Genomic DNA, 26,391 nt, shown 5'->3' with positions numbered 1-26,391 from the left:
CCGCCTCCAGTATTTCTGCTGTTAGATTCCAACCTACAGCCTCTTGACCTGGGAAAAACAAGACATATTCAAGAAGCTAAAGAAAGGGACTTAGTACCCTTTTCCCCACATCCTCGCCAGCACTCGTTGTTGTTTGACTTCGTCATGGCTGCCAATCTTACTGGGGTGAGGTGGTATCTTAGGGTGGTTTTGATTCACATTTCCTTGACTGCTAGAGATGGTGAGCATTTTTTCATGTACTTGTTGATGGATTGTATGTCCTCCTCTAAGAAGTGTCTGTTCAGGTCCTTGGCCCATTTGTTGATTGGGTTATTTGTTTTCTTATTGTCTAATTTTTTGAGTTCTTCGAGGATGTGGGGAAAAGGGTACTCTTGTACACTGCTGGTGGGACTGCAAACGGGTGCAGCCAATTTGGAAAGCAGTATGGAGATTCCTGGGAAAGCTGGGAATGGAACCACCATTTGACCCTGCTATTGCCCTTCTCGGACTATTTCCTGAAGACCTTAAAAGAGCACACTACAGGGATACTGCCACATCAATGTTCATATCAGCACAATTCACAATTGCTAGACTGTGGAATCAACCCAGATGCCCTTCAATAGATGAATGGATAAAAAAAATGTGGCATTTATATACCATGGAGTATTACGCAGCACTAAAAATGACAAAATCATGGAATTTGCAGGGAAATGGATGGCACTAGAGCAGATTATGCTTAGTGAAGCTAGCCAATCCCTAAAAAACAAATACCAAATGTCTTCTTTGATATAATGAGAGCAACTAAGAACAGAGCAGGGAGGAAGAGCAGGAAGAAAAGATTAACATTAAACAGAGACATGAGGTTAGAGGGAAAGGGAGAAAAAAAGGGAAATCACATGGAAATGGAGGGAGACCCTCATTATTATACAAAATTACATATAAGAGGTTATGAGGGGAATGGGATAACAAACATGGAGGGAAATGAATTACAGTAGATGGGGTAGAGAGAGAAGATGGGAGGGGAGGGGAGGGGGGATAGTAGAGGATAGGAAAGGTAGCAGAATACAACAGTCACTAATATGGCAGTATGTAAAAATGTGATGTGTAACCGATGTGATTCTGCAATCTGTATTTGGGGTAAAAATGGGAGTTCATAACCCACTTGATTCTAATGTATGAAATATGATATGTCAAGAGCTTTGTAATGTTGTGAACAACCAATAAAAAAAAAATAAAAAACAAAAGAAAGGGACTTAGGTCCTGAGGTGGAGCATGTTCTTAGAGCTGTGAGCATTTTTCCTTAGAATAGGGGTGGTGAAATCACCACTCAGAGGCTTTGCTTTCTTACAATGGCAGATTCTGGCACTGATCCCATAGCTATTGGAGGAGAATTTCTAAACAAAGACCTGCTAATCTGCATTTTAACAGTGTTTGCAGGTGATTCAGAACCAATGATGTTTGAGAACCATGGATTTAGAAGTACCATTTCCTGCAAAATTCCTCCCTTCTCATAGTATCCTCTAATTAACTCATGGTTATTTAATAATATCTCAGTCCCAAGATATGAACTAAACATGAGGGTAAATAAGAATGAAGTGGAAAAATGGAAGAAATCTGAAAATTGAATCTTTACTCTTCTAGTCCCTGCTGCCAAGCTGTGTAAAGAGTTACCTAGGCTTGAAAGTTGGGAAGCAAAAGGAGATGCCATAGAGACTTAGAACTCTTTTCATTACAATGCCAGTCGTTAGACTAATTGAAACTCCAAAAATTGGAGTAAAATTTAAAGTTGCTTCAATATACAAAAACAATATATATATATATATATATATATATATATATATATATATATATATATATATAATTTTTAATGTATAGTTATTTGTCTACTATATATTTTACATGTAGATATGTATGTGTGTGTATGAGTGTGTATGTATATATAAAGAAAAAAAAACACAAAGATCTTAGAAGATAGAAAGACTTCCCATGTTCTTGGATAGGAAGAATCAATATTGTCAAAATGGCCATACCACCCACAAGCAATATACACATCCAATGCAATTTATATACACACACACACACACACACACACACACACACACACACTGTGTGTATATTAAATAAGAATCAGCTTTGACAAAAACTTTACATGCCTATGACTCCTCCACTCTCAGTTATAGTTAGAAGACGCTCAGGCAGCATAAAAAATTTTCTTGAATGTTGAATACATGGAATAGCAGTAGCAGAAGGAATCTCTAATCACCAGGGTGCACTGGCTCAACAAAATTAATTGTCCCACCTAAGAATGCATCAGGGGACTCTGATAGCCCCAACACCAAGTTTAAGCTGACAGTAGGATATTGTTTTTAATTTAGTCTTTTCCTTTCTTATAACCATGTAGCCTAGGAATTATGCTAATCTTCCACGAGTAAGAAACTAGGGGGAAAAAAAAGCTGACCCTCAATAAAACTCCAATATCATAAATTATATAATTCCTCTGCATTTTTCCAATATTTATCTTTAAGAGCCTGAAATATTTTGGGGAACATTACCATTAAAATTCCCAAAGTTGGCTTCCTAAATGCTGCCTTTTGAATGGATCAGGTTAGAGATGGTGGCTTTTCTATATCACTCTGTCTGGAAATGACATTTCCCTGGCTGTTCAACAAAACCTGTTCAATCAGTTCACACACTTTGAATCTTCATTCCAAAAAAAAAAAAAAAAAAAAAATTGGGAGAGTTTCTGGAAGAGATTGTTATTTTCACTCCTCAAATGATCAGAAATCAATAGTTTTCCTATACTCCAATAGTAATTTAGCCAAATAAGAAATCAGGAAAACGATCCCATTCTCAATAACCTAATAAAACTTAAAAAGAAAAAAAAAACTGTAGAATTAATCTAACCAAGAGACAAAAGAGCTCTAAAATGAAAATTATAGAATACTAAAAAAAAAAAAAAAAGATCTTAGAATATAGAAAGACTTCCCATGTTCTTGGACAGGAAGAATCAATATTGTCAAAATGGCCATACCACCCACAAGCAATATACACATCCAATGCAATTCCCATTGAAATACCAATAATGATCTTAACAGGATTAGAAAAAAAATCTTAAATTTATTTGGAAGAATAAGAGACCAGAATAGCTAAAACAATACTAAAAAAATGCAAGAGGTATCATAATATTTGGACTTGCATTATCCTGAAACACTTTTGTAACAAAAACAGTATTGGCTTCAAAATAGACATAAAGTCCAATGACCAATGGAACAGAATAAAATACACAGCTACAAACCCACTTAAATATAGTTTTTTTAATTATTTTATTGTTGGTTGTTCAAAACATTACATAGTTCTTAATATACCATATTTCACAGATTGATTCAAGTGGGTTATGAACTCCCATTTTTACCCCGTATACAGATTGCTGTGTCACATCAGTTACATTTCCATTGATTTACAAATTGCCTTTCTAGTGACTGATGTATTCTGCTGTCTATCCCATTCTCCACTGTCCCCCCTCCCCTCCCCTCCCCTCCCCTTCTCTCTCTCCATCCCCTCTACTATAAATCGTTTCTTCCACTTATATAATTTTTCTCCTACTCCTCCTTTCCTCTTATATGTAATTGTGTATAACCCTGAGGCTCACCTTCCAATTCCATGCAATTTCCCTTAACTCTCCCTTTCCCTCCCGCCTATCATCCCTGTTTAATGTTAATCTTCTTCTCCAGCTCTTCCTCTCTACCCTGTCCTTGGTTACTCCCCTTATATCAAAGAAGACATTTGGCATTTGTTTTTTAAGGATTGGCTAGCTTCACTTAGCATAATCTGCTCTAATGCCATCCAAAGGCACCAAAAATATATTTTGGCAAAAAGACTTTTTAACAAATGGTGCTATATGTAGAAAAATGACACTAGCACCCTATCTCTCACCCTGCACAAAACTCAAATTGAAATGGATCAAAGACTTAGGAATTAGACTAGGGACCTAGTAACTGCTAGAAGAAAAAATAGGGTCAATACACATCATGCAGGTGCTGGCACAAACTTCCTTAACAAGACCCTCCCCCCCCCACACACAAAAAAAAAACAAGAAGCAATAAGTGGGATGCCATAAAACTGAAAATCTTCAGCAAAGCAAAGAAAACAAGAGTGTGAAGAGAGAGCCTACAGAGTGGGAGAAAATCGTGACCAACTACTTCTCTGATAGGAAATTAACACCAGCATGTACAAAGAACTTAAAAAACTTATCACCAAAATAAAAATAACCCAATCAATATATGGGGAAAAGAAGTAAACAGAAATTTCAAGAAATGCAACTAGTCAACCAATATACGGCAAAAAAGTTCAATATTTCTAGCAATCCAAGAAATACAAATCAAGTAAGATTCCATCTCATTCCAATAAGAATGAAAATGATAAAAAATATGAACAATAATGAATGCTGGCAAGGTTGTAGGGAAAAGTGTACCAATGTTGGTGGGACTGTAGCCTAGTACAACCACTCTGGAAAGCAGTATGGAGATTCCTCAACAATATAGGGATGGAACCAGCATATGACCCAGCCATTATGCTCCTTGGTGTTTTCCCAAAAGATCTAAAATTGGCACACTACAGTGATACAGGCACCTCAATGTTATAGCAGTAAAATTCACAATAGCTAAATAATGGAATCAACCCAGATGCCAGTCAATAGAAGAATGTATTAAGAAATTGTGATTGATGTATACTTGTGTGTGTGTGGGGGGGAGTTCTAATTCAACTGTAAAAATGAATTAAATTATGGCATTTGCTGGTAAACAGGCAGAAATGGAGAATATCATGCTAAGTGCAGTAAGTCAGAAACTCAAAGGTCAAAGGCTTTCTCTCATATGTGAAAGGTAGAGTAAAATAAACAAAAGGGGGAGGGAAGGATAGGATAACATAAGTGAAGGTCAGCAATGTAGAAGAAGGAGATCAAGAGGCAGAGCAGAGGGATAGGTAAGGGTGACAATGCAGAATGAATTCTTAAAAAGTCATGTTATGTGAAGACATAAATATATCACAGGGAACTTCACCTTTATGCATACGGATAAAGGACCAAATATAAATTAATAGATGAGCAAAAGGAAGTCTGCTAGAGTAGAGAAAGGAGAATGGGAAAGAGGGAAGGAGTATGAGAGTTTAATGGATAGATCATGAACTGAAATTGAATTCCACACATGTATGCATTCGTCGGGATGAACCCAACTGCTAACAAATAAAACTCTAATGAAAGAAAAGATCAGAAACACAATGAACTGTGGTTTCAAAGTTCCTATTCACTTAATACACACATTTAACATATATTTTAACATATATTTATATCTATATCTATACATATATATTTGTGTGTTTATAGAAAGAAATTGTGTGTGTACGTATGTATGTGTGTGTGTGTGTGTGTGTGTGTGTATTGTATTTATGTGTGTTGCTTAGAACCTAGGGCCCCTCACAGATGCTAGGCAAGTGTTCTATCACTATCTACATCCTCAAAATCACATTAATATATTTATTTCTGATTCTGTTGGTAAGCAAAGTTCATTGGATGCTTCTCCATTATTTCTGGGGCAAAGTAATAAGAAGATGAATGACAGAAATAAAAAACTTTGTGCAGGTACCCCACCATTGCGATACAAGACACAAATAATGACAGTCTTCAAGAGCTGTCCCTATCCCTTTGCCAAATACTTATAGGTAGTCTGAAGGGCCATAATATCTGTGCTGATGTTGGTCATATTTTAATGTCGCTCTCATGAATTGACACAATAGATGGAGGAATAGAAAAACATTTGGGAGATTCTAGAGGCACAAGGCTGAGATTTTCTAAGAAAAAGTGCTAATGCTTTAAATCTCTGACAGGTTCTCCCTGTGTATTTTCCTATTTCTTCTGGCAGCAGCTGCACAGCAAGAGAGTAAAAGCCATGCCTGCTTGAGAGCACCTGAGCACTAAGGAAAGGCCAGATACCAGTGGAGGAGATCCACTTAACTCACTCAGCACTAGCATTAATATTCTTTCTTGGACTTGCCTTTTCATGCTGTGGCAATGGGTAAAAGCCCATGAACAAAGGCCATGGGTATGAGACTAGGGGAAAAGGACCAAATTTTCAACTCCAAAATGAAGCTTCCAGATTATGAGTACTTGTATTTCCACATGGACTATCCCATCAGGGCACTGCAATAAGCTTTGGGAGAAAAACCTATTGCAAGATAGAGGTTCACTTCACTAAAACACCCCTCTGTATTCAGCTAGGAGCTGGGTACCAAATGCCCTGGGCCAGAACCCTCCAAATATACCCAGGTGTGAGATGCATCACCACTAAAAAGGAAGAAATATATAAAATTTATAAGGCCAGTGTTTGTACTTTGTTCAATACTTTAATATCTTCTCTCTTGTTCTCCCACATGGTTATACTGATAAGTGATATAAGCATAGTACTTAAACACTGTATCTCAATGAAGGTGCTTGGAACTGTGCTCCAAGCACACAGGGCCACACAGAAACTGTGACAGTGATAGTGATTTAGAAGGAATCACATTGGATTAAATGTTCAAAATGCCACAACAGTTTTAGTAGAAGATGAATACTCCTGAAATGTGGACCAGTGGAATTATGATGTGTGATAACTAAATAGGTTTTCCTTTCCAAGTTCCGATAAATCTGGAAATGCAGACTACATTTACACTCTTTTATGAACCTTGTTCTCAAGAAGACAGACACATGGAAGAGAAGGACATGCACATTCCACACCCTTCCACCCATGTAGCTGTGAGAAAACAATCAGATGGGTGGGAGGGAGAGCAGGAGGAAAGCAGCATCAGCATACCTGGTTGACACAACCGTGGGCAGGGCGTCCACTCGCTGAAAGCAGTCACAATGCAGTCTTTCTTGCATGAGAGGAAGCAGGGTCGCACAGTTTCAGGTCGAGTTGAGTCTGGACATCTGTCAATATGAAGAGACTATGTCATTGCCTCTGGGGGACTATAAGTGATGTAATAGAATTTTAAGCATTTCGGTACTGAGAATACTGAGGCCTTCTTGTTACTTTTATAGATGAGGGAACAAGGACTCAGGGATGTAATGCTACATGCACAGGTCCTCACAGCCAGAGGCAGAGCCCAAAGCACATTCGGCTCCCTTGACCCAGACCCAAAACACTTTTCTCTAAACCAGGAATACAACATTCCCTGACACTAAAGAAAGTCAAATGCCAAATAAGTGTCTTGTCATCAGCATCAATTCAAATAGGATTTGATTTCTTTTTCAGAACAAATGAAATTTTTTTTTGAAAAGTGTATTATTCAGGGTGACACAGCAAATAAGTGATGATATCCCACAAAAGGAAGAGAAAAATGCAAAGCCATATATGGATATACTGAGACAAAAATCATCAAACATCACTTAAAAATATGGTGCATCTTTGCTCATTAACAAAACAATAAATAATCGATACATTTTTTCTTTAGAACATATAGGTTGATGAAGAAAGTAAGATATGATAGTCTGAAAATAATATACTGGCTAGAATTAACAAGAGAAACATCAATTTTGTTATTATGTGGATAATTAATTAAATGTACATATGTGGAAGAAAATTAATACATATAGTCAATGGACTCATAGGCACTTAGAAGAAATGAAGTTCAGAAAATAGCAAAATGGTTTTTGTTTGCTTGTTTGCCTCATTGTTTCCATGGGCACAGAGGGCTAAAAATCAGCTTTACCTACAACTGTGATACTCCATGAAGGAAACAGGGAAGCACTTTGCAACAACATGTATTTGGGTTTCCAATGCTGTTTCCCTAGGCTTCCTATGAAGCAGAGCGCAGCATGCATAGAACTTAACACATGAACTGAGCAGCAGCTGCCTGGTGCACAGCTTATAAGTACTTCACCTATGTTATGATTTATACATGAGGTATCCCCCAGAAGCTTATGTGTGAGACAATGCAAGAAATTTTGGAGGTGAAATGTTTGGGTTATGAGAACTTTAACCTAATCAGTGCATTAATTCAATGATATGGATTAACTTGGTGGTACCTCCAGGCAAGTAGGGTAGAGATGGAAGGGGTCACTGGGGGTGTGCCTTTGGGGTTTGGGTTTTGTCCCTGCTGAACACAGCTCTCTGCTTCCTCATTGCCATGTTCTGAGCTGCCTTCCTTCATCACACCTTTCCACCACAATGTTCTGCCTCACCTCTGGACCAAAACTGTGGTGTTGGTCAATGGTAGACTGAGACCTCTAAAACTATGAACTAGAAATAAAATTTTCCTCTTCAACATTGTTCCTTTCAGGTCTTTCATCACACCAATGCAAAATCTGACTAAAACAGCCTACATTTTTTTTTTCCATTTGCTCCTAACAGCAGTGTAAATCTTAATTTTCATATGATAAACTGATATGCTGAAATAAGTAGTGGGCCCAGGGGCACATGAAGACAATGCACTTGCACAGAATGATGATAGAAAAATCATAGGTCTATCAATTTTAACCTGATAATCAATAGACACCTCATATATAAATCATAACATAGGTGAAGTACTTATAAGCTGTGCACCAGGCAGCCGCTGCTCAGTTCATGTGTTAAGTTCTACGCATGCTGCGCTCTGCTTCAGTGGGAGAAAACAGAGAAAATGGAGGTGATAATTCTAACAAGGAAATAATAGGCTATAATGTCACAGAGCCAACACCCATATGAAAATTCAGAGTGAAAGATGCACCAAGTGTATACAAAATATTCAACATGAAAACACTAGTGTTAGGGAACAGACAGATGAGGATGGTGGGAACAAGAGGTTAAGAGAATAATTCTAGCTGACCCCCACATTCTTTCTTTTCTAAGAAGCAATTTACCTGTAGCCCCGCCTGGCCTCAATGGACAGGAAATGTCACATTCCTCAGTAAACTACCTGTTTACTGCAGGAGAAATGCAGGCCCAAAATAATGTTGATAAGAGGAACCCAGGTTACCCTGATAAAGGAGACTTTTGTGACCAGATCCTGAAACTCTGGGAGATAAGGATAATTCTAACTATAAAATCTGTAAGAATATATGGTTAAGAATCCAATTAGAACCAATCAACATGGGGCAAGGTGACCTAGAGTTGCCATGACATTGGAGACTAGAAAGTCTGATGTCAACCTGTTGTCAGTCAAAATTAAGACTGAGAGGACCCACTCTCTACCTTGAGAGTATCCCTTTTCCCTTTTTCCTATTCCTTCAATAAACTCATTCCTGTTACTCTGAGGGACATGTCTAAAATGTCTCTAACTTCATCACAAGAATCGGAGTTTAAAGAGGGGGTCTTCATGTTGCCTCAATGTCTCTGAAGGCCCCAGATCTATAACAAAAGGACTGTTCAAATTTTAAACACAGAATATGAGAAGAATTAATCATGGCTGATACAAAAAGAAAAATAGATTACTTAAGGGAGAAGAATCTGACTGACATCAGACCACAACTGTCATCGCTATCAAAGTGAAAGTATTTGCACAGTTTTAAAATTTTAGGAACACTATAAAGTATGAGAGATTGAATTTTGCTTTGGAAAGGAAAGTTCCAAAACATCATTGTTGCCACAGTAAGATAAAGATGCAGTGGATGAAAGATGGAGATAGAAGGGGTAGGAGAGGGTGGAAGTTTGGGTGTTCTTGTCCAACAAAGGAGGTATTGAGAGACTTCATCTGAGTGTAAGTGAAGTGAGAAGCAAGGTTGTTAGGGATGCAATGTTTGCATCCCCAAAATTCACCTACTGAAATCCTAAGCCTCGATGTGATGGGATTGGAAACTGGGGCCTTTAGGAGGTGATTAGCTCAGGAAAATGGAGCTCTCATGAATAGGACTAGTACCCTTACAAGGACAGAAACAAGAAAATTTGCTCCCTCCTTCTGCTCTGTGCAGACATAACAAGGCCAATGGCAAATCTGGAAGAGGCAGGAACCTGAATTAGAACTGACCAGACTGTCACCCTAGAGACTTCCCTCCTCTAAAACTATGAGAAATAAATGTTTGTTGTTTAGGCCACTTGGTCTATGGCATTTTGGGTATAGCCATCCAAACTAAGACAGGTGCCCTTAAGAATATTAATCAAGAGTACTAATGTAACCAACAAACAGAATGCCACATGATGGATGGAGTTAGTGGAAAGGAGCTAAGGCTCATTACTTTTATGGGAACTAATCAAGGGATGACCATTTAAAATTGATAAACAAAGAGGTGATGTGAATAATTAATATAAACATAAAAAACATCATTAGAAGTTAGGAGGTCAGCAACAGAAAGGAAGAATAGGGAAGAGTGTATATCAGTGTTCGCCATTTAGACATAAGACACAGCACAAATAGATAAGGATCTAACACAGTGGTAATGGGCAGGACGGAAGGAGGGAAGGGTGGATGGCAGCAGGGGTGGCACCAGGCTTCTCACTGTTCACCTTTATAGACTTATGATTGGTGAACTAACTGGGTACTCACTAAACCAAAAGAGAGAAAAAGCAACATTGTCCAAAAAAAAAAAAAATGGGTTTTGTTTGGGAAGTGGGATAGAAAGTGAAGTAGGCAGATGGTTGGAAATCTATTGCTTTCTATCATCGATCCCTTTGTATTATTTTATTCTATTCTGGAGCATAGAATGCATTTATAAAAATAACAAAAGTGAAAAATGTATATATCCACAAAAATATCACTCAATAAATTACTATTAGTGGCATTATTATTAACCATTCTTAATGTACACACAAATATACATACAGTCAATCAAATGCATCCATTTCATGAGCAAAACAATAGAAAGAAGAATATAAGAGTTGAAGGATATAGTGTCACTTAAATAAGCCACTCTGGTAAGGGAAATTTATATCATACCTTAGTAAAGATAGCAAAACCCACTAAAATCATTCCTAAATCCATTGTTCATACCCTGAGGTCTACTAAACATAAACTGAACTGCCATTTATTCTAACGCCTCTGCAACCTCTCCTGGTACACCGTTGCAAGTGATGAAGTGCCACTTGAGTAATGCCTATTCTTGTATGAACTGAGGGTCACAGGGTAGGGGACCCACTTCCTCCGAAACTTTCCCATCAAACACTCCTTCGAAAGCTCACCCAACAGCCCAGAAAGATGAGTGCCAGGATTGAAGCTTTCTACAGAGGGTTGCTCATACTGAAGGACTCCCTTCACTGCAATTAGGAGTAGGTGTTAAAGTCTTTGGGGGAACTGATATTGCCTTCTTCATTGACTATTTACTAGCAGAACTCACAATAAACCGGAAAGAACGCCCACTCTCCATAAGGGAGAGAGTGAACAGAAACAGCCTCATTGTCTCAGTGGCAAAGGTCAGGCCTGGGCTTACAGTGTTTTTATAGAAGCAATGAACTGAGGGCTTTCCTGGACGTGCAAGTGATTCCCGGTCTGAGAAGGGACAAATTTTCTCTTGCCTGTGAAATTGTCCTTTTGTTCATTTTTTTCTGCTAGTAAGGTTTACCTTTTCCTCATGGGTTCAACTTCCTCTTCCTATTTATCTACATGTTTCTATCCCTTCATGTATCGACACATTTTAATTTCTTGTCAGTGTTCAAAAAAATCAACGACTATTAGCAACATAAGTGTCTTTGTTTTCCAAAACAATAAAAAGTTTATTTTCTGTATTATTTTGGACACTGACCAAAACATGGCTTTTGACATCTTCCATGCTGTTTGAGGTATGTGTGTGCTATACACAAGACAGGTGCTGTGCATACACTAATTTTGAATGTCTTGAGGGTGTAATTCCATCTTACACCATATCTTTAAAATGCCAGATCTTTCCTTGGTATAATCAGAAGTAGTAAATAAATCATTAAATGCTATTTTATACTATTGAAGCCAAAAGACAAATCCCTGGGGAATATGTGGGAAACTTTTTCAGCCATTTCTAAAATAAGAATTGCATGCTTAAAAACCAGGAAAACATAAGGATTCACTTTTTGGTCAGTAATTAAATTAATGCTCTGCACCTTTTGTGATAATTTATGCATCCTACTTTCAGGAAAATATGTTGATCCTGGATTGGCACTGCTCTTGATAAAATGTGAATTTATTCATTTCAGTACATTTATTTTCCTGAACTTGCACTGGGATGCTCTGTTGTATTGTCTCTTGGTTATCCTGTAGGCCCCAGCTTTTTATAAGCACTGTGCAGAAATGCATCAAGCTGAGCTACCTAGCCTGCCATTCTTCATGATGCCTCTATCAACAAGATGCACACACAACGCTCCATCTCCCTGATCACTCGTCCGACCCAGGACAGAGTGTATTCATCTCCCTCAGCTAGATGGGGCAAATCTGCCAACTTTTTATACATTAAGTGTTTAACTGGATCTATTTATTACTATATCTCACACAAATGCCAGGTGTTTTCACACCGAAGGCAGAAAGTGCCTTATCAGGAACTTTCGAAGACTTTGAATCGTGTGTTTGAATCTTTGTTATTATTATTTTTTTTTTTTTTGGACATTGTAAGTGCAAAAAAAAAAAATTGAATAGTGAAACAAAACCAAATAATACTCCAAAACTATCCCAACAAGCTCTCACTTCTGGTTCAGTTGGGCCCTAGCTAGTTCTCATTTTCTGATATGATCAGTTCTATTACACATACAATGGTAACTTTCTCACCCACACAATTACATGGAAACCAAAGCACCAACCCAGGGAGGCAAGAACTTGCAAGAAACTCTGGGCTTCACAGTACAGTGAATTTACAGATAAAAACACATTATTTTAGCCCGTTTATTCCATGGAGACAGACTTCCTTTTCTCTACTCTGAAATATTCTTTAGGAAACTCTCTTCTTCCTGCCTGTTTCTATTCCCATATTCCCACCCTCAGGAGTACACAAGTGACTAGGGGTCTACTTCCATTGTAATGGCTTTCATGTGAAAAAGAATAAAATAAATATTTTTTGGAAAGAATAGATCAATGAATACTTTCTATTGCTGATAATCTCACTAGATGCTTCACTGGACATTAGGTATTATTTTCTTAGCTCAATTAATTTCATTAACCTCAAGAATTTTAATGAAGTAAATTGACGGAAGTCAAGGAAGGCTGCTCATTTTAAGCAAGATTGTTTAGAGACATACAGTAAGAATCAAAATTAGGTTGTTAAGTCTCCAGTTTCAATGACAGTGCAAAGAGTAACTAGCATTAGCAATGCCTTTCAGGAGACACACACACACACACACACACACACATACGTATATGTGTGGGGGGAGATTGGGGAAAGATTTGTGTGAATGATATTTCTGTGTTGATAAGCTGTAGCAAACTAGAAGTTATATACTGTAATAATATTTCAGTCTCACATATGTGAATTTTCAAACAAATACATATTAGTTTATGAATTATTCTTTAAAATGTAAACCTCCAGTAATCACACATCATTTTTGAAAATGTATTTATTGGTGCATGTTAATTATGCAGGGAGGTTTCACTGTGGCCCAGATGCTTCACACATCTTTAAGTTAACATATGAGTAAACTGTGCTCAGAAACCTTTATTAAAATTGTTATTCAAAGTAATTATTAGATACAAAAGGAAATTGAGGACTATTTTGAACATATAACTCAGCTTTTCCAGTCTAAATAGCCCTGTAAAATGTGATAATTTATTCAGTAGATGTCAGTCTCAATTCTAATGCCCCTTTGCTAAGAAATGAACAAATTATATTCACGTCAAGTAGATTTTAACTGCTGTTCAGAGCAGAAAAGTTTCTTGGAAGAGAGATCAAACTTCAGGAATACTAAATTTTCTTATCACTATAAAGAATAATAGCTTACTGCATTCTGTGTGGGGTTTATTCCTATACCTAAGCCATACTTATTTTTATGTCCATCATAATGTTTCCAACATCTTTTTTAAAAAAGTTGAAAATCTGGGTCATGAAACTAAACATTATCAAGGCTGCAGTCCTTCTCAGATAAAGGAGTCCCCAACTCTGCATAATGCCATCAAAAGCCTTTCAGGATTTCAGCATTTCCGTTTAGCCTCCTGAATTAGATTATCACCTGAATCAGGTGACATAAAATGTTATAGTCCATGTTTGTCCATAACCGCAATGATTCATCAATTGCATTCGATCTATGTGGCACTATGACTAAAAGGCAAGTTGAAAAATAGAAGTGAAAAACATTGATATTCCCCCAAACATCATAAATCTTATACAGCTTTATGCTAGGACAGAAATAATATTTATGGGTCAATAAGAGTACATCAAGTATATGACCACTCATTGCTCTTCATGATAGCCCCTTTGCCCAAATTTAGCTATGGTAAATATATATTTTCTTTGTTTATTGAAGCAAATGATAAACATTTAGCTTCTCTTGATTCCCTGCCTTTCATATCCAATCCTTGTCAAACCCTATTGCTCCCCTACCCAGAGGTGTGGTTCACTCATGAATTCCAGAAATGCTTACAGGACATTAACTACATGCCAAATGCTTAAAGATTATTTATTGTTGCAACAATAAAAAACAATCAAGGGGCTGGGATTGTAGAGTGCATGCCTCACACATATGAAGTACTGGGTTCTATCCTCAACACCACATAAAATAAATAAATTTTTAAAAAGGTGTGTATATATATATGTGATATATATATATATATATATATATATATATATATATATATATATATATGAAAAACACATTTTAAAAAACACTCAATCCCAGCTCTCTGTAAGCCATATTTAGGAGGAAGGACGGTGAGGTCTTCCTGGCCATGCTTAGCTTCAAGTTATGCTTACCTTTGCATGTATTTGCAGAACTACCTGTTACTTGGCTGCTGGGGCAAAATCTCATCAGTCTTCACTCTTTATTCTATGAGCAACTCCTTTTCTTTAACTGAGCTTCTAGGACTTTCCTTACACATGGCCAAAGTACACAAAATTATGAATAAGGTTCAGGGCCCTTCACCACAGGGCTACAAATGAAATTATTCTGTATCATGCTGTTTGAGTTTGCCAATGACAGGGACCCAAATTAGACCACAATAGGTAGAGGAGCAAAAGGGCATATCTATGTTGCCACAAAGGGCCAGGATGTTGGAAGGAGGGATGGGACCAGAGTTTGATGCTGTCATAATTTTTTCTGCCTACATTTCTGCTTCTTTCTGAGCATCAGCATATTCTCTCTTGCCTTTTCCACCAGTCCTGATCATGGCTGTCACAGTTTCTAGTTCAAAGGCTTAGAATACCAGGTAGAGAAAGAAAGAAGACTTAGATTTTCCCAATTTGAAAATTCCTGGAGAAAAAGACTAAGTGGTTGATCTTTTCATATCAGACCAAAGATTCCACCAGCCTATCCTGGTGACCCACAACTCCTGTGGCTGGGATGGGGTCTCCAAATTCAGCCACTGGATAATATCTGTGGTTATGCCAGTCATCACTTTGAACAGAGCATAGGTCCCTATATTTTCTTATTTACCAGTCTTCCCATGGAAAAAAAAAATATCTAGAGAAGAAATTTCCACAGCTGAGTTCTGCAGTCAATTACTTTTTCCCTCCCATCACTTACAATTCTCTTTGACCTTTTTTGAAATCTATATTCTAGTTGCCATGTTCATATTTCTTCCCGCTTTAAAAAAATTAGTATCTCCAAATTCAGAGAGTATAAAAAGCATGCAATTATATTTTCCTTTAGGGTATGAATTAGTGAATCAAAATAGCTGTCTGGATTTATCTGCTCACTTCTGGAAAGGTAAGAGTGAAACACAACCCTATAATTCAAAGTTTAGTACCTTTTTGTTCACTGAATCTGTGTGATTTGAGAAGAGTCAATAATAAGATCAGTACTAGAATGCTTGTTTGATTATTCAAATACATTCAGTGTTTTTGGACATTGCTTACTTTTACATATTGAATAATACACATAACATAAAACTAGTTGTACCTATTATAAGTGTGTTCCTCTTTTTTTTTAATTGATTGTTCAAAACATTACAGAGCTCATGATATATCATCTTTCATACATTTGACTCAATTGGGTTTTGAACTCCCATTTTTACCCCAAATACAAATTGCAGAATCACATCGGTTACACACTCACATTTTTACATAATGGCATATTAGTGACTGCTGTATTTTGCTACCATTCCTATCCCCTACTATCCCCCCTCCCCTCCCCTCCCCTCCCATCTTCCCTCTCTACCTCCTCTGCTGTTGTTCGATTCTCTCCCCTTATTTTTTCCCTCCCCCTTGCCCCTCACAACCTCTTATAATTTTGTGTATCATTGAAGGTCTCCTACCATTTCCATTCCTCTTTAAAGCAGATCTTTCTTTAGGTTTTCAAGGGTCAAACAAAAATAATAACAATAAAATACCTCTTACGCTACCACTGACCCAAGCATATAAGTTGTTTGAAAAATGTTTTCAATTAAAAATATGCAAGCATGCAATAATGATATGCACTTTCACTAATAGGCTAATATACCTTTTGGTCATCACTTGTCCCACGTGACTTTTGACACAGAAGACCCTCCGTGTCTGAATCCCCACACCACATGTAGCTTCTCCATTCCAGCCAACAGTTGCATTAAGTGCAGTTACCAATGTGTTTTCTGAACATGGGCCCCAAGGCGATGTCTTCCAATAGAGTTGCATACAGGGGTGGTCGTTGCATACACGATATTCTTGAAGAGCCTGACTAGGAGGACATGGCTTTCCACCTGCAGAAAATTAAAATATAGCATCATACATAACTGTTGATTTTGCTGTTATTGCTGTTCTTATGATTTTAGATGTTTTAATGATCCAAAGACCTGAGCCACTGAACCCTTTGTTCCACTCTAAGATCAAGGAATTCGGTCTTAACATCAACCTCAGGATAATATATTATAGGCATTTGTCCACACCAAATAGATTATAAAATTAACAGACTAGCCTCTGCACTTCTGGAGCATGCACCTCTGAGATAAACTCGCAAAGAAAACAGATTTTCTTTTAATATTATTATGCCTACATGAATTAATCAGTCAGACAGAATAGTCCATGACCTTGAAAAATATTATGTTAGACATGCGTGATATACACATGTGTGTCTATACAGATTCCCTTTCCTAAGAAAGGCATTATTTTTCTCAGAGAACCATTTTTAATACACCCATTCTCCAGGAAGCAGTGAATTTTATTACACTTGAGAAATCCAGAAGTATCTCTTGCAGTCTGGGGGTACAGGGCTCAACCTAGAGCTCTGAAATTATATCTGACAGTGCAATCCACTGGGAGGGAGACCAGACAGATGTACATCCTTACAGTCTTAGGTGAATCAGATAATCAAATATTATTATTGACGTTTTGTTCACATTTTACTATTAATGTAAAAAGTGGTATTTATCTGAAGTATTGATCTTTTCCTACTCTTCTACGCTATAATGTTTTATTCAGTAGGCTAAATGCACAAGATTTGTAACTCTCGTTCTATTATTCTCATTATTGTTCTATTATTCTCATTATTGTTTTTTTTATCCAATTAAATACTACTGACTTTTTTGCTTTCTTTTTCCAGAAATACAGGACAAGAAAGGTACAGAACTACATTTTAAGAATATGAAAATTTTCCTTTATCTTGACACTGGCCCCATTTCTGACGCTTACAGAGCAAAATCTTGGTTAAAGAAGGAGTTCCTCACAGCTATGGCCTGACTATCCTGTCGCTCTAGTGGAGCTGAAGTCAGAGTCAACAGAAATCTTGAGAGCAATGATGTGTGTATCTGGGGACAGAGATCATTGTTATGAATGATAAGAGCAGCTGCTCCTCTAATTTGTTCTGAAATCACTGCTCACATTTCCACCACACTTTTACCATCTTCAAAACCATCTCCACAGCCTCCATACATTCTCTCTGCCCTTGGCAGGCAAGTATGACAGATCAGGAAGCCAGGGGACCTGGATAAGGTAGCCTATTGATGTCACTGGCAGCTCTTGATCAAGGAACCAGGTATCCTGATTCCTAATTTGGAACTCTTCTTACAGGCATATTCAATATGCCTCAGTTACCTAATCTGAAACTGGAAGAGTTTCAACTGGAAGAGTTTCAACTTTGCTTTCTTCTCTGAGACGTATAAAGAAAAACAATATTCAATTCTTTGAGGTGAGCCATGTATGGATGGTCTAAAGTAATTTATATGACTAAGTGACCGCAGCTTAGATCAACTAGAAGACTAAGAATAAAGAAAAAGAAAGGATGCATGGAAATGAAACTGTTAATGTGGAGTCAGGGAATAGAGATAACACCCAGGTGTAGCTACTTCCACAGCGTACATGTACCTGTCTATTGGAAAAAATTAAGAATCCAGCCAGTGAATCCGGAGCTGAAACCTTTTCTGTTGCTCACCTTCTCCAGCCAATGCCAGGATAGATCTTGATCTGGTCTGTTTCCCATCTGAGTTTTTATTTGAACAGGACTGGGAACAGGATGACCATACTGTCCACTCGCTCACCACACAGTCCATTCTGCAGGGAATTTCACAGGCCATCCGCTCTGGAGGAGGAGGTATGGGGCAGAGACTCCCTGCTACCTCTTCACCTGTGATCAACCAGATCGAGATAGATGCCGATTAATTCACAATCAAGGTCAGTCCAAGGAACATTTAGATTCATTGTTTCCCCTATTATTTCAATTTCGCTCAGAAGACTTCATCCAGTGTCTAAATCTATAATGCAACAAAAATTAGGTTTTCTTCAGCTACTCATGTTTGCATCAAGAAAAACTACCAAGAGATAATTTGGAATTTAGGAAGGCAGATACCACAACAAAATTCCATTTGTCATTATTCATAGGGACACAGATAATTTATTAAAAAAATGTAGATACAGATCATCAGAGATAACCATGATTCACATGTTATTTACAAAAAAAAAAAAAAGTAACAAGTATACACTTTTCTTCAAAATGGAGGTCAGAGTAGCCTAAAAACTGAAATTATGCTGAATATTATAGTCTACCCTAAAAAGAATTTTATTATTCTAATTTTCCTTTGGGTACTTTCACCTCTAAAAAACATAATCTTTTCACTTGATGACTTTGTCAATCTTGGTGCACAGTGGTAAATAATCTGAAGCTATAGAATGTGCCTGTAGCTGAAATTATATAATGCATTGACCCAAAAGTTGAAAGTCAGTCTGAAGTTATCCCTGGTGAATTCCCCTTTGAATAATCTAATGATTGCTAAGCCAAAAACATAACTCAATTTTTTTTTTAAAGGCAAAAAGACACATCAGATATCAAGAATTACCAATTTTGCTATTGATATTGATATTTGCTATTTATGTTTTTATAAATACTACCTAACAATCCTCTGATATATCATAGTACAAGATTTTTCAGAAACTTTTAAAAAAATGAAGCATTTGCCAGGTTTGGTGGCACTAGTCTGTAATCCCAGTGAACTGGAAAACTAAAGCAGGAGGATTTCAAGTTCAAGGCCAGCACCAGCAACTTGGTGAGATTCTGTTTCAAAATAAAAAAATTAAAAGGACTGTGGTCTGGGTATGTGTCTTAGTGATAGAGCCACTGTATAGCAGATGTGGGACCCTGGGTTTGATTCCCAAAATGGAAAGAAAAAAAAAGAAAGAAGGAAAGAAAAAAGAAAAACTACTGAAGCACTAGGAATCTAGGGATGCAGCTTAGTGGCAAAGCACCCCCAAATTGGGTTCAGTCCTCACTACCAATATATATACATACAGACATTTTAAATAAAATAATGAAGGATATTTTTTAATAATGAACAGATATTAAGACTAACGGGATGGTTTCTAATTTGTTTTTCTGTATCTCAAAAGATTACAAAGATTTATAAAAAAAATTCTCTTTCAGGTTCTTTATTCACTATTACAAATCTTTGGAGATAATGATTTGATTCTTATTATTCCCCCATCCACAGACTCCTCATAAAAACAAAGGACAGAAAGAATAGTGACACCATTTATTGTTTGAAATAACAACACAAAATGTGGAATGGCAACCATAGGAGACAGGCAGTTTTATCTGAGTGACTTTATAGTTTTGGAATTCTCTTGTCATGAATTGTCTGATGCAGAAAATAATTGCAAAGGGGACAAGTATTTATTGAGGACCTCCTTGGTGTAAGTCTCTGTGTTTTGCACATATTTTTTCAGGCTTACGATGTGTCATTGAATCCTCATTAGAAGCTCTGATAGGCAGGAGTAATCCATCTCATCTTACCAGTGACGAGTCAGAAGCTCAGAAGGGTAAATTGGCTCAGGTCACAAGCCTGAGATGGGAATTACATCCAAACCCCCTGACTTTAGAACTCTGGTTTTCCTATTAGCGGTGCTGTGTCTAATTCCAAGGAGATGGATATTCCTTTTTCTGAGGAAGTAAATAAAACAAGCTGACAGTTGCAAGACTGCCTGAAGGAGAAGATCCTGCACAGCTCATATCTGCATTCATATTTGTAAATGAGGCCAGGCTCAGTGCCCTTGAGGTACAAATAAAACTTTTCAAGCATATTATGAGAATAGAGATTCCAGCAGATAATCAAGCTGAAAGACCAGTTTCAATCATTCTCTTTTTAGTAACAATCTAATTTCAGGTTGAGTCCACATTGTGTGCACACCCTGCCCCTACCCCACCCCACCCCCATGCCAATACAGCTAAGGGGCAGCACTTTCTCAAGTACAGAAGCAGGCAGGCCAAAGAGAAGACTAACATACATCTAATCAAAATTTAATTCCCACACTTGTGAATCCCATTAGCATAATTTTTACACAAAACACTCTAACGCAGTGTCTTGCAAAGAGCATTTTGAGGAATAAGGGATGTTCATAGGAGTCTTATGAAGAAAAAGTACAACGGGGAGTTGAGAAGTGCTGGGTTAAAAGTAGCAAAACTGGTCCCACATTTGAAAACTTTTCAGTGTTGAAAATGCAAACACACACAAGAAATATTCTAGGCAGGAAATGAGATGTAGGGCATTTCTATCTCATTTCATCAATGGCCTTCTGGTTTTAGGAGTATCCACTCACCCGGAAGTGGCATTTTTATGAATAAACTTTAAGAAAATTCTGTCTTGAAGAATCATAAAATTATCAGTTACTATTTAATGAGCACATACTATGTCCAAGACCAATGATGGGATAAAAATAGATGGAGATTACTATTATTTACCTTCCTCAAGCTCATGATTAATGATGAAGGTGCAATATGCACACATAAAAGAAAACCCAGTCCAAAAGTAAATGTCACGTTGAAAATACATGATTCAAAGAGAAAATATTGTAGTGATTCATGGAATAGAAACATCTTCTGGGAAACGGAATAAACCTTTTAACAGAGTACAGAGAAGGGCTGAGGCTGCCAGCAATGAGGGGGTATGTCTGGCAGGAGAAGCATCAACTAAGGTACAGTGTAGGAAAATAAAGCTATCTGAAAGGCAGTTAATGTTGATGATACATGAAGAAAAGAGAAAACCATGTGGGAAGAGTTATGAGACATCAAATTCTGAATGAGTGATATGGGCACAAGTATTGTTTTATCAGTCTTTCTTAAGATCCCAGTTGTTTTGGTTTCCCATGATTCAAATTTCACACACACACACACACACACACACACACACACACACACACCATTCCTGGCATCCCAGTCCTTACATATCCAGGGCTTTTAGGATTGACTTCAGGTGATTGAACCAAACATTTTTTACAACCCAAGTTTTCTTGTAATCTGATACACCTGTTACATCAGTACAGTTAAATGTCAATACTCCCACCAATATTTTAATAGTTTGTTTACACAGGCTAATTCAGGAGTGTGATCAAACAGATCAGACTTTCATTTTTTTTTTTTTTCTGTACTGGGCAATAAGCTCAGGGTCTCCCACATATTAGGCAGTTTATCCACTATTAGGCTACTTCCCCAGTCCGAGAGCACTATATATATATGTATGTGTATGTGTGTGTGTGTGTGTGTGTGTGTGTGTGTGTATATATATATATATATATATATTTGTAGTCGACACAATACATTTATTTATTTATTTATATGTGGTGCTGAGGATGGAACCCAGGATGTCACATGTGTAAGGTGAGTGCTCTACCACTGAGCCACAACCCCAGCCCCCAGAGCAGACTTTTTTTGAGGAAGCCAAACTAATGGTCATAAGGAGACTCTGAAATTCTCCACAGCTGTGTGACCTACTGTATAACAAATCTAGCAAAATAAAACTTCACAGTGAATTTTAGCTGCAATGCTTCCTAGCCAAGCACAGGTAAGGGTGAGATGGTGAACACTAGCCACTAACACTCACCCTCTTAAGCATATCATTTAACTTCTTTGAATCTCAGTTACTTCACTGAAATAATGAAATCATGACATTCACCTTTCAGGGACAGTCTAAGGATTAGAATCATTTATGCAGCACACATATTAAGGTATCCAACATATGGCAGGTTTTCAATAGTTAGAAACATTTAAAATGTTGTTTACAAAGATACCTAGCACAAAAAAACTAAGAGCCTTGAACTGAAAAATCTGGAGATTTACGTCATGACCATAGAAAGCACTAGCTCCATCATTCATATTGGGTACAAACAACTACCACCAGCTCCTCAGACAGGCTCATATAAAGCATAAAGAATATTTATAATTATCCAGATCATTTCATTGATACGGTTGGCTAATGAAAACTATTTAAGGGTCCAGATAAAGTACCTAGGTCTGAAAAACCTCATCTGCTCATCTATGTTGTTATAATTATGTTCCCATCACACATAGATAACCCACTGAAAAAGGAGCATTTATGCTTTTCTGTTTTCATGTTCTTGGATGAGTCAATGAGACCAACTGAAACCTCAGGCAAGCATGAAAAATAAAGTATCACACAGGACAAAAGCTTAGTCATTATGTGGTGATTCACTAGCTCTGATAATCTAATGTCATAATGAAACAGAATATATTTAAGAAGGAAATTGAAGGCATCTTTCAAGATGACTCTATATAATTACTGTCAGCCCTTACCAGACTACCTGGGATCAATAATGATAGACTGTGTTTTTTCCTCATGGAAGGGATTTCTTTAAACCAGTTGTGATTATGGGAATATGGGGAAAAATAATTTAACGTGGTGAAATTCATAAGATAATGTTAATCACCCGGGCCTGGTAGCTCATCCCTATAATACCAGTGACTCTGGAGGCTGAAGCAGAAGGATCACAAGTTTGAGGCCAGCTTCATCAATTTAGCAAGACCCTGTCTCAAAATTTAAAAGGGAAGAGGTTATAGCTCAGCGGCAAAGCATCCCTGGGCTCAATCCCCAGTACCTCCCCTGACACCAAAACACTAAAGTTATCCATCATAAATTAAATATCATTTCAGCAGCCTTTAGAATATTCACAGTGGTGTAGAACCATCAGCTTTATCAAGTTGTAAACTATTTTTGTCACTCCAAAGCAAAGTCTTGTACCTGATAAGCAGTTTCTCCCTGTTACTGCTACCCTTCAGGCTCTGGAAACCACAAACTTAATTCTGTATTTATGGATTTATCTATTTTGTATATTTTATATATATTTGTGACCTTTTGACTCTGGTTTCTACAGTATTTTGGAGGCTTATCCCCATAGTGGCATGTTTCAGTACTTAGTTCCATTTTACAACTGAATAACATTCCATTGTACGTAGATACCAGAATTTATGTATTCATCTCTTGATGGACAATTGGGCTGTTTTCATTTCTGGGTTATTATAAATAGTGCTACCTACTATGAATGTGCATGTGTGTGAACTTGTGATTCTGTTTTCAGTTCTTTGGGGTTTGTACCTATGAGTGAAAATCTGGGATCATACTAATCACTCCATGTTGTCTGCTTGTGATTCTGGGGATTGTGCTCCAAATAGCCAGTGACTGGGTCCTGTCTTCAGTTCATACTGCTATTCTAATGCCAGCCCATTTCCAGCTAAAATACAAAATACTTAGACAAGGAAAAGATTCCTGCACATATATAAATATACTCAAGCTTCTTTATGAATGTTTCTTTATCCAGTTCAGATAGATAGATAGATAGATAGATAGATAGATAGATAGATAGATAGATAGATAGATAGATATAGGTATATATCACTTAAAGTATACATCATTCATGGCAGGGTTGAACATCTGTTTCCAATTTAACAATAACATAGTTATCAGAGGTTGGGATTTCTACATTGAACTAATATTTAAGCCACATATATGCTATGGACTACATCCAGTGGCAATCTTTGTTTTGTGACTTCTAAGAAAATATAAATTAATATTATGAGCTACGAACTCTTTTATATAACAATGAACAAACAATACAGTCTATAATTCTTATTTTCTGACCTTAGTCTCAAATTTCCAAAATGATTTTTAAAAAAAGGATATGGACAAAATAGGAAAATAAACCCAGACATCTTCAAATGATTTAAAAATAATACCATCCCTTTGTTATCAAACTTCAGACAACCTTACTCTTCTAAAATTAATACACATTGGATATTTTATTGATATTTCCTCTTATATGCTATTACACTATCTATGGAAATAATGAAACAGTTATCAAAAACACTCTACATGCCATAAGATTTTACATCCTATTTAAATCTCAGAGAAGAATGCCAATATATGTTGATTAAATGCTTGCCGATAGTGGAGTAAGCTATCAACAGATAGTACAGAGCAGATTTAGTGGAATTTATATGCATTTAATTCCATTTTTTTAAATCTAAATGTTACTTTCTCAAAAGCAAGTAGCCTCTGGCCACTTATGGGCTAAGATCCTAATCAACTAAGAAAATGTTTATATTTCAATCCAATAGAACATGCAACAAAAAAGCTAAGGGCAAAACAGAAGCTATTTGCAACATCTTAATATTGCCAACAATGAGATTAAAGTTTCTGCTTGCTTATTTCTGAATTTAAAGCTTATTTGTCTACCTAGTTTACTTAGTTTACTTCATATATATATATATATATATATATATATATATATATAGAGAGAGAGAGAGAGAGAGAGAGAGAGAGAAGGAACTTCACCATATCATAATATTAATAACAATAAAAACAACGTCAACAACTGAATTAAGATAACAATAGCAAATGGTATATAGGAGAGCTTAGAGTTAGCTAGATGCGAATCAATCACATTACATGTAAAGTTTTATTGAATATCCATATTAACATCATTAGTTTGGCACTGTTTTAACACATGAAGCATGGATAAGCTACATAACTGCTCTGGGTATTTTATTTATATATCTAGTAAGTTTCTGTCCTGGGCCTGCAAAACAGATCTGTAAGACATTGCAAGCTACTTTCCTATCCATTATGCTATAGTGCCCACTGGTTCATATCTTATGTATGTCTTTTACTTTAAATTATTTTAGCTGATATCAAGCCAAGTTAGTTCATCAGTTAAATTAGCATCAGAGGGAGTAAGCCCAAAGGAATAGGTACCTTGGGAGATAATTACCTGGGGAGAGTATCATGGGATGGAAATAGCAAGACAGTGCTTTTCAAAAATAGAAATCATAAGCAAGTGAAAATAATACAGAGAGAAAAAGAGTGAGAGAGAAAGGACAAAAAGAATAATAGTGAAGTAGAAACATTCAGCAAAAATAGTACAATGTATGATGAGAAAAGGACACAGACATGCAAAAAAATACTAATGGAGACAGAGAGAGACAGAGAGAGAAAAAATATCAGAAAAAAGGGTTAAAATGAACCTGGGAAAGATAGTCCAAGACAAATGCCAAAACAGAAATAATAACAGCTAAAAAAGGAAAACAATATTTCCACAATAAAGATGTTTACAAACGCCAAGAGTTCACTGGAACCACTTCTATGTAACAAGTGGGCTGTTCTTTTCAGCAGCCCTTCTAACTGAACAGCTACTCAGGTTCTGCTGCACACAATTCCATGATTGGAGCAGCTAACACTCTGATCACTTAGAAGTCATCCGGCACAATGCTGTAATATCCCACATGCATCAACCTAGTCCTCACAACACTGTTATTATTAATAACAATGAGTGCATCCATGACACTGACATCTGTCTGCTCCAGATGACTTACATATATCAATTCATTTAAACTTCACAAAAATCTAGCTAGGTGGGAACTGTCATTATGCTCATTTTATAGATAAATACCCTGAGATTTGGATAAATTAAATAACTTATGAAAAGGAAATAAGTTAAATAACTTATGCAAGTATGATGGTGGAGCTTGGATTTGAATGTGGGCAACCAAACCCCAAAGCTCATTTTTTAATCATGATGTTTTATTGATACTCATATCTTCTATTCTTTCTCAGGAAAAATTATGCACTTTCATATGGCAGGATCCATCTGGTAGAAAATCAGTCAATTACAAGCACTAT

At 36.8% G+C, this 26,391-nt stretch overlaps 1 protein-coding gene across 1 annotated transcript in view; it reads right to left on the bottom strand.

The window, feature by feature from the left end:
- The window catches only part of THSD7B (thrombospondin type 1 domain containing 7B), a gene marked incomplete at its 3' end in the record, with an annotated part of 851,308 nt that overhangs the window by 384,886 nt on the left and 440,031 nt on the right, over positions 1-26,391 (bottom strand). Inside the window, exons 8-10 of the mRNA XM_081262010.1 lie at positions 18,369-18,560; positions 16,467-16,701; positions 6,825-6,940 (exon numbers count right to left, since the gene is read on the bottom strand). Coding sequence (XP_081118136.1) covers positions 6,825-6,940; positions 16,467-16,701; positions 18,369-18,560 — 543 coding nt within the window. The remainder of the gene's footprint in view (positions 1-6,824; positions 6,941-16,466; positions 16,702-18,368; positions 18,561-26,391) is intronic.

Source organism: Spermophilus citellus, assembly GCF_964194105.1.
Source record: "Spermophilus citellus genome assembly, chromosome: 11".
In the NCBI taxonomy this organism is placed as follows: domain Eukaryota; kingdom Metazoa; phylum Chordata; class Mammalia; order Rodentia; family Sciuridae; genus Spermophilus; species Spermophilus citellus.
This window is presented reverse-complemented; position numbering and strand designations above follow the sequence as displayed.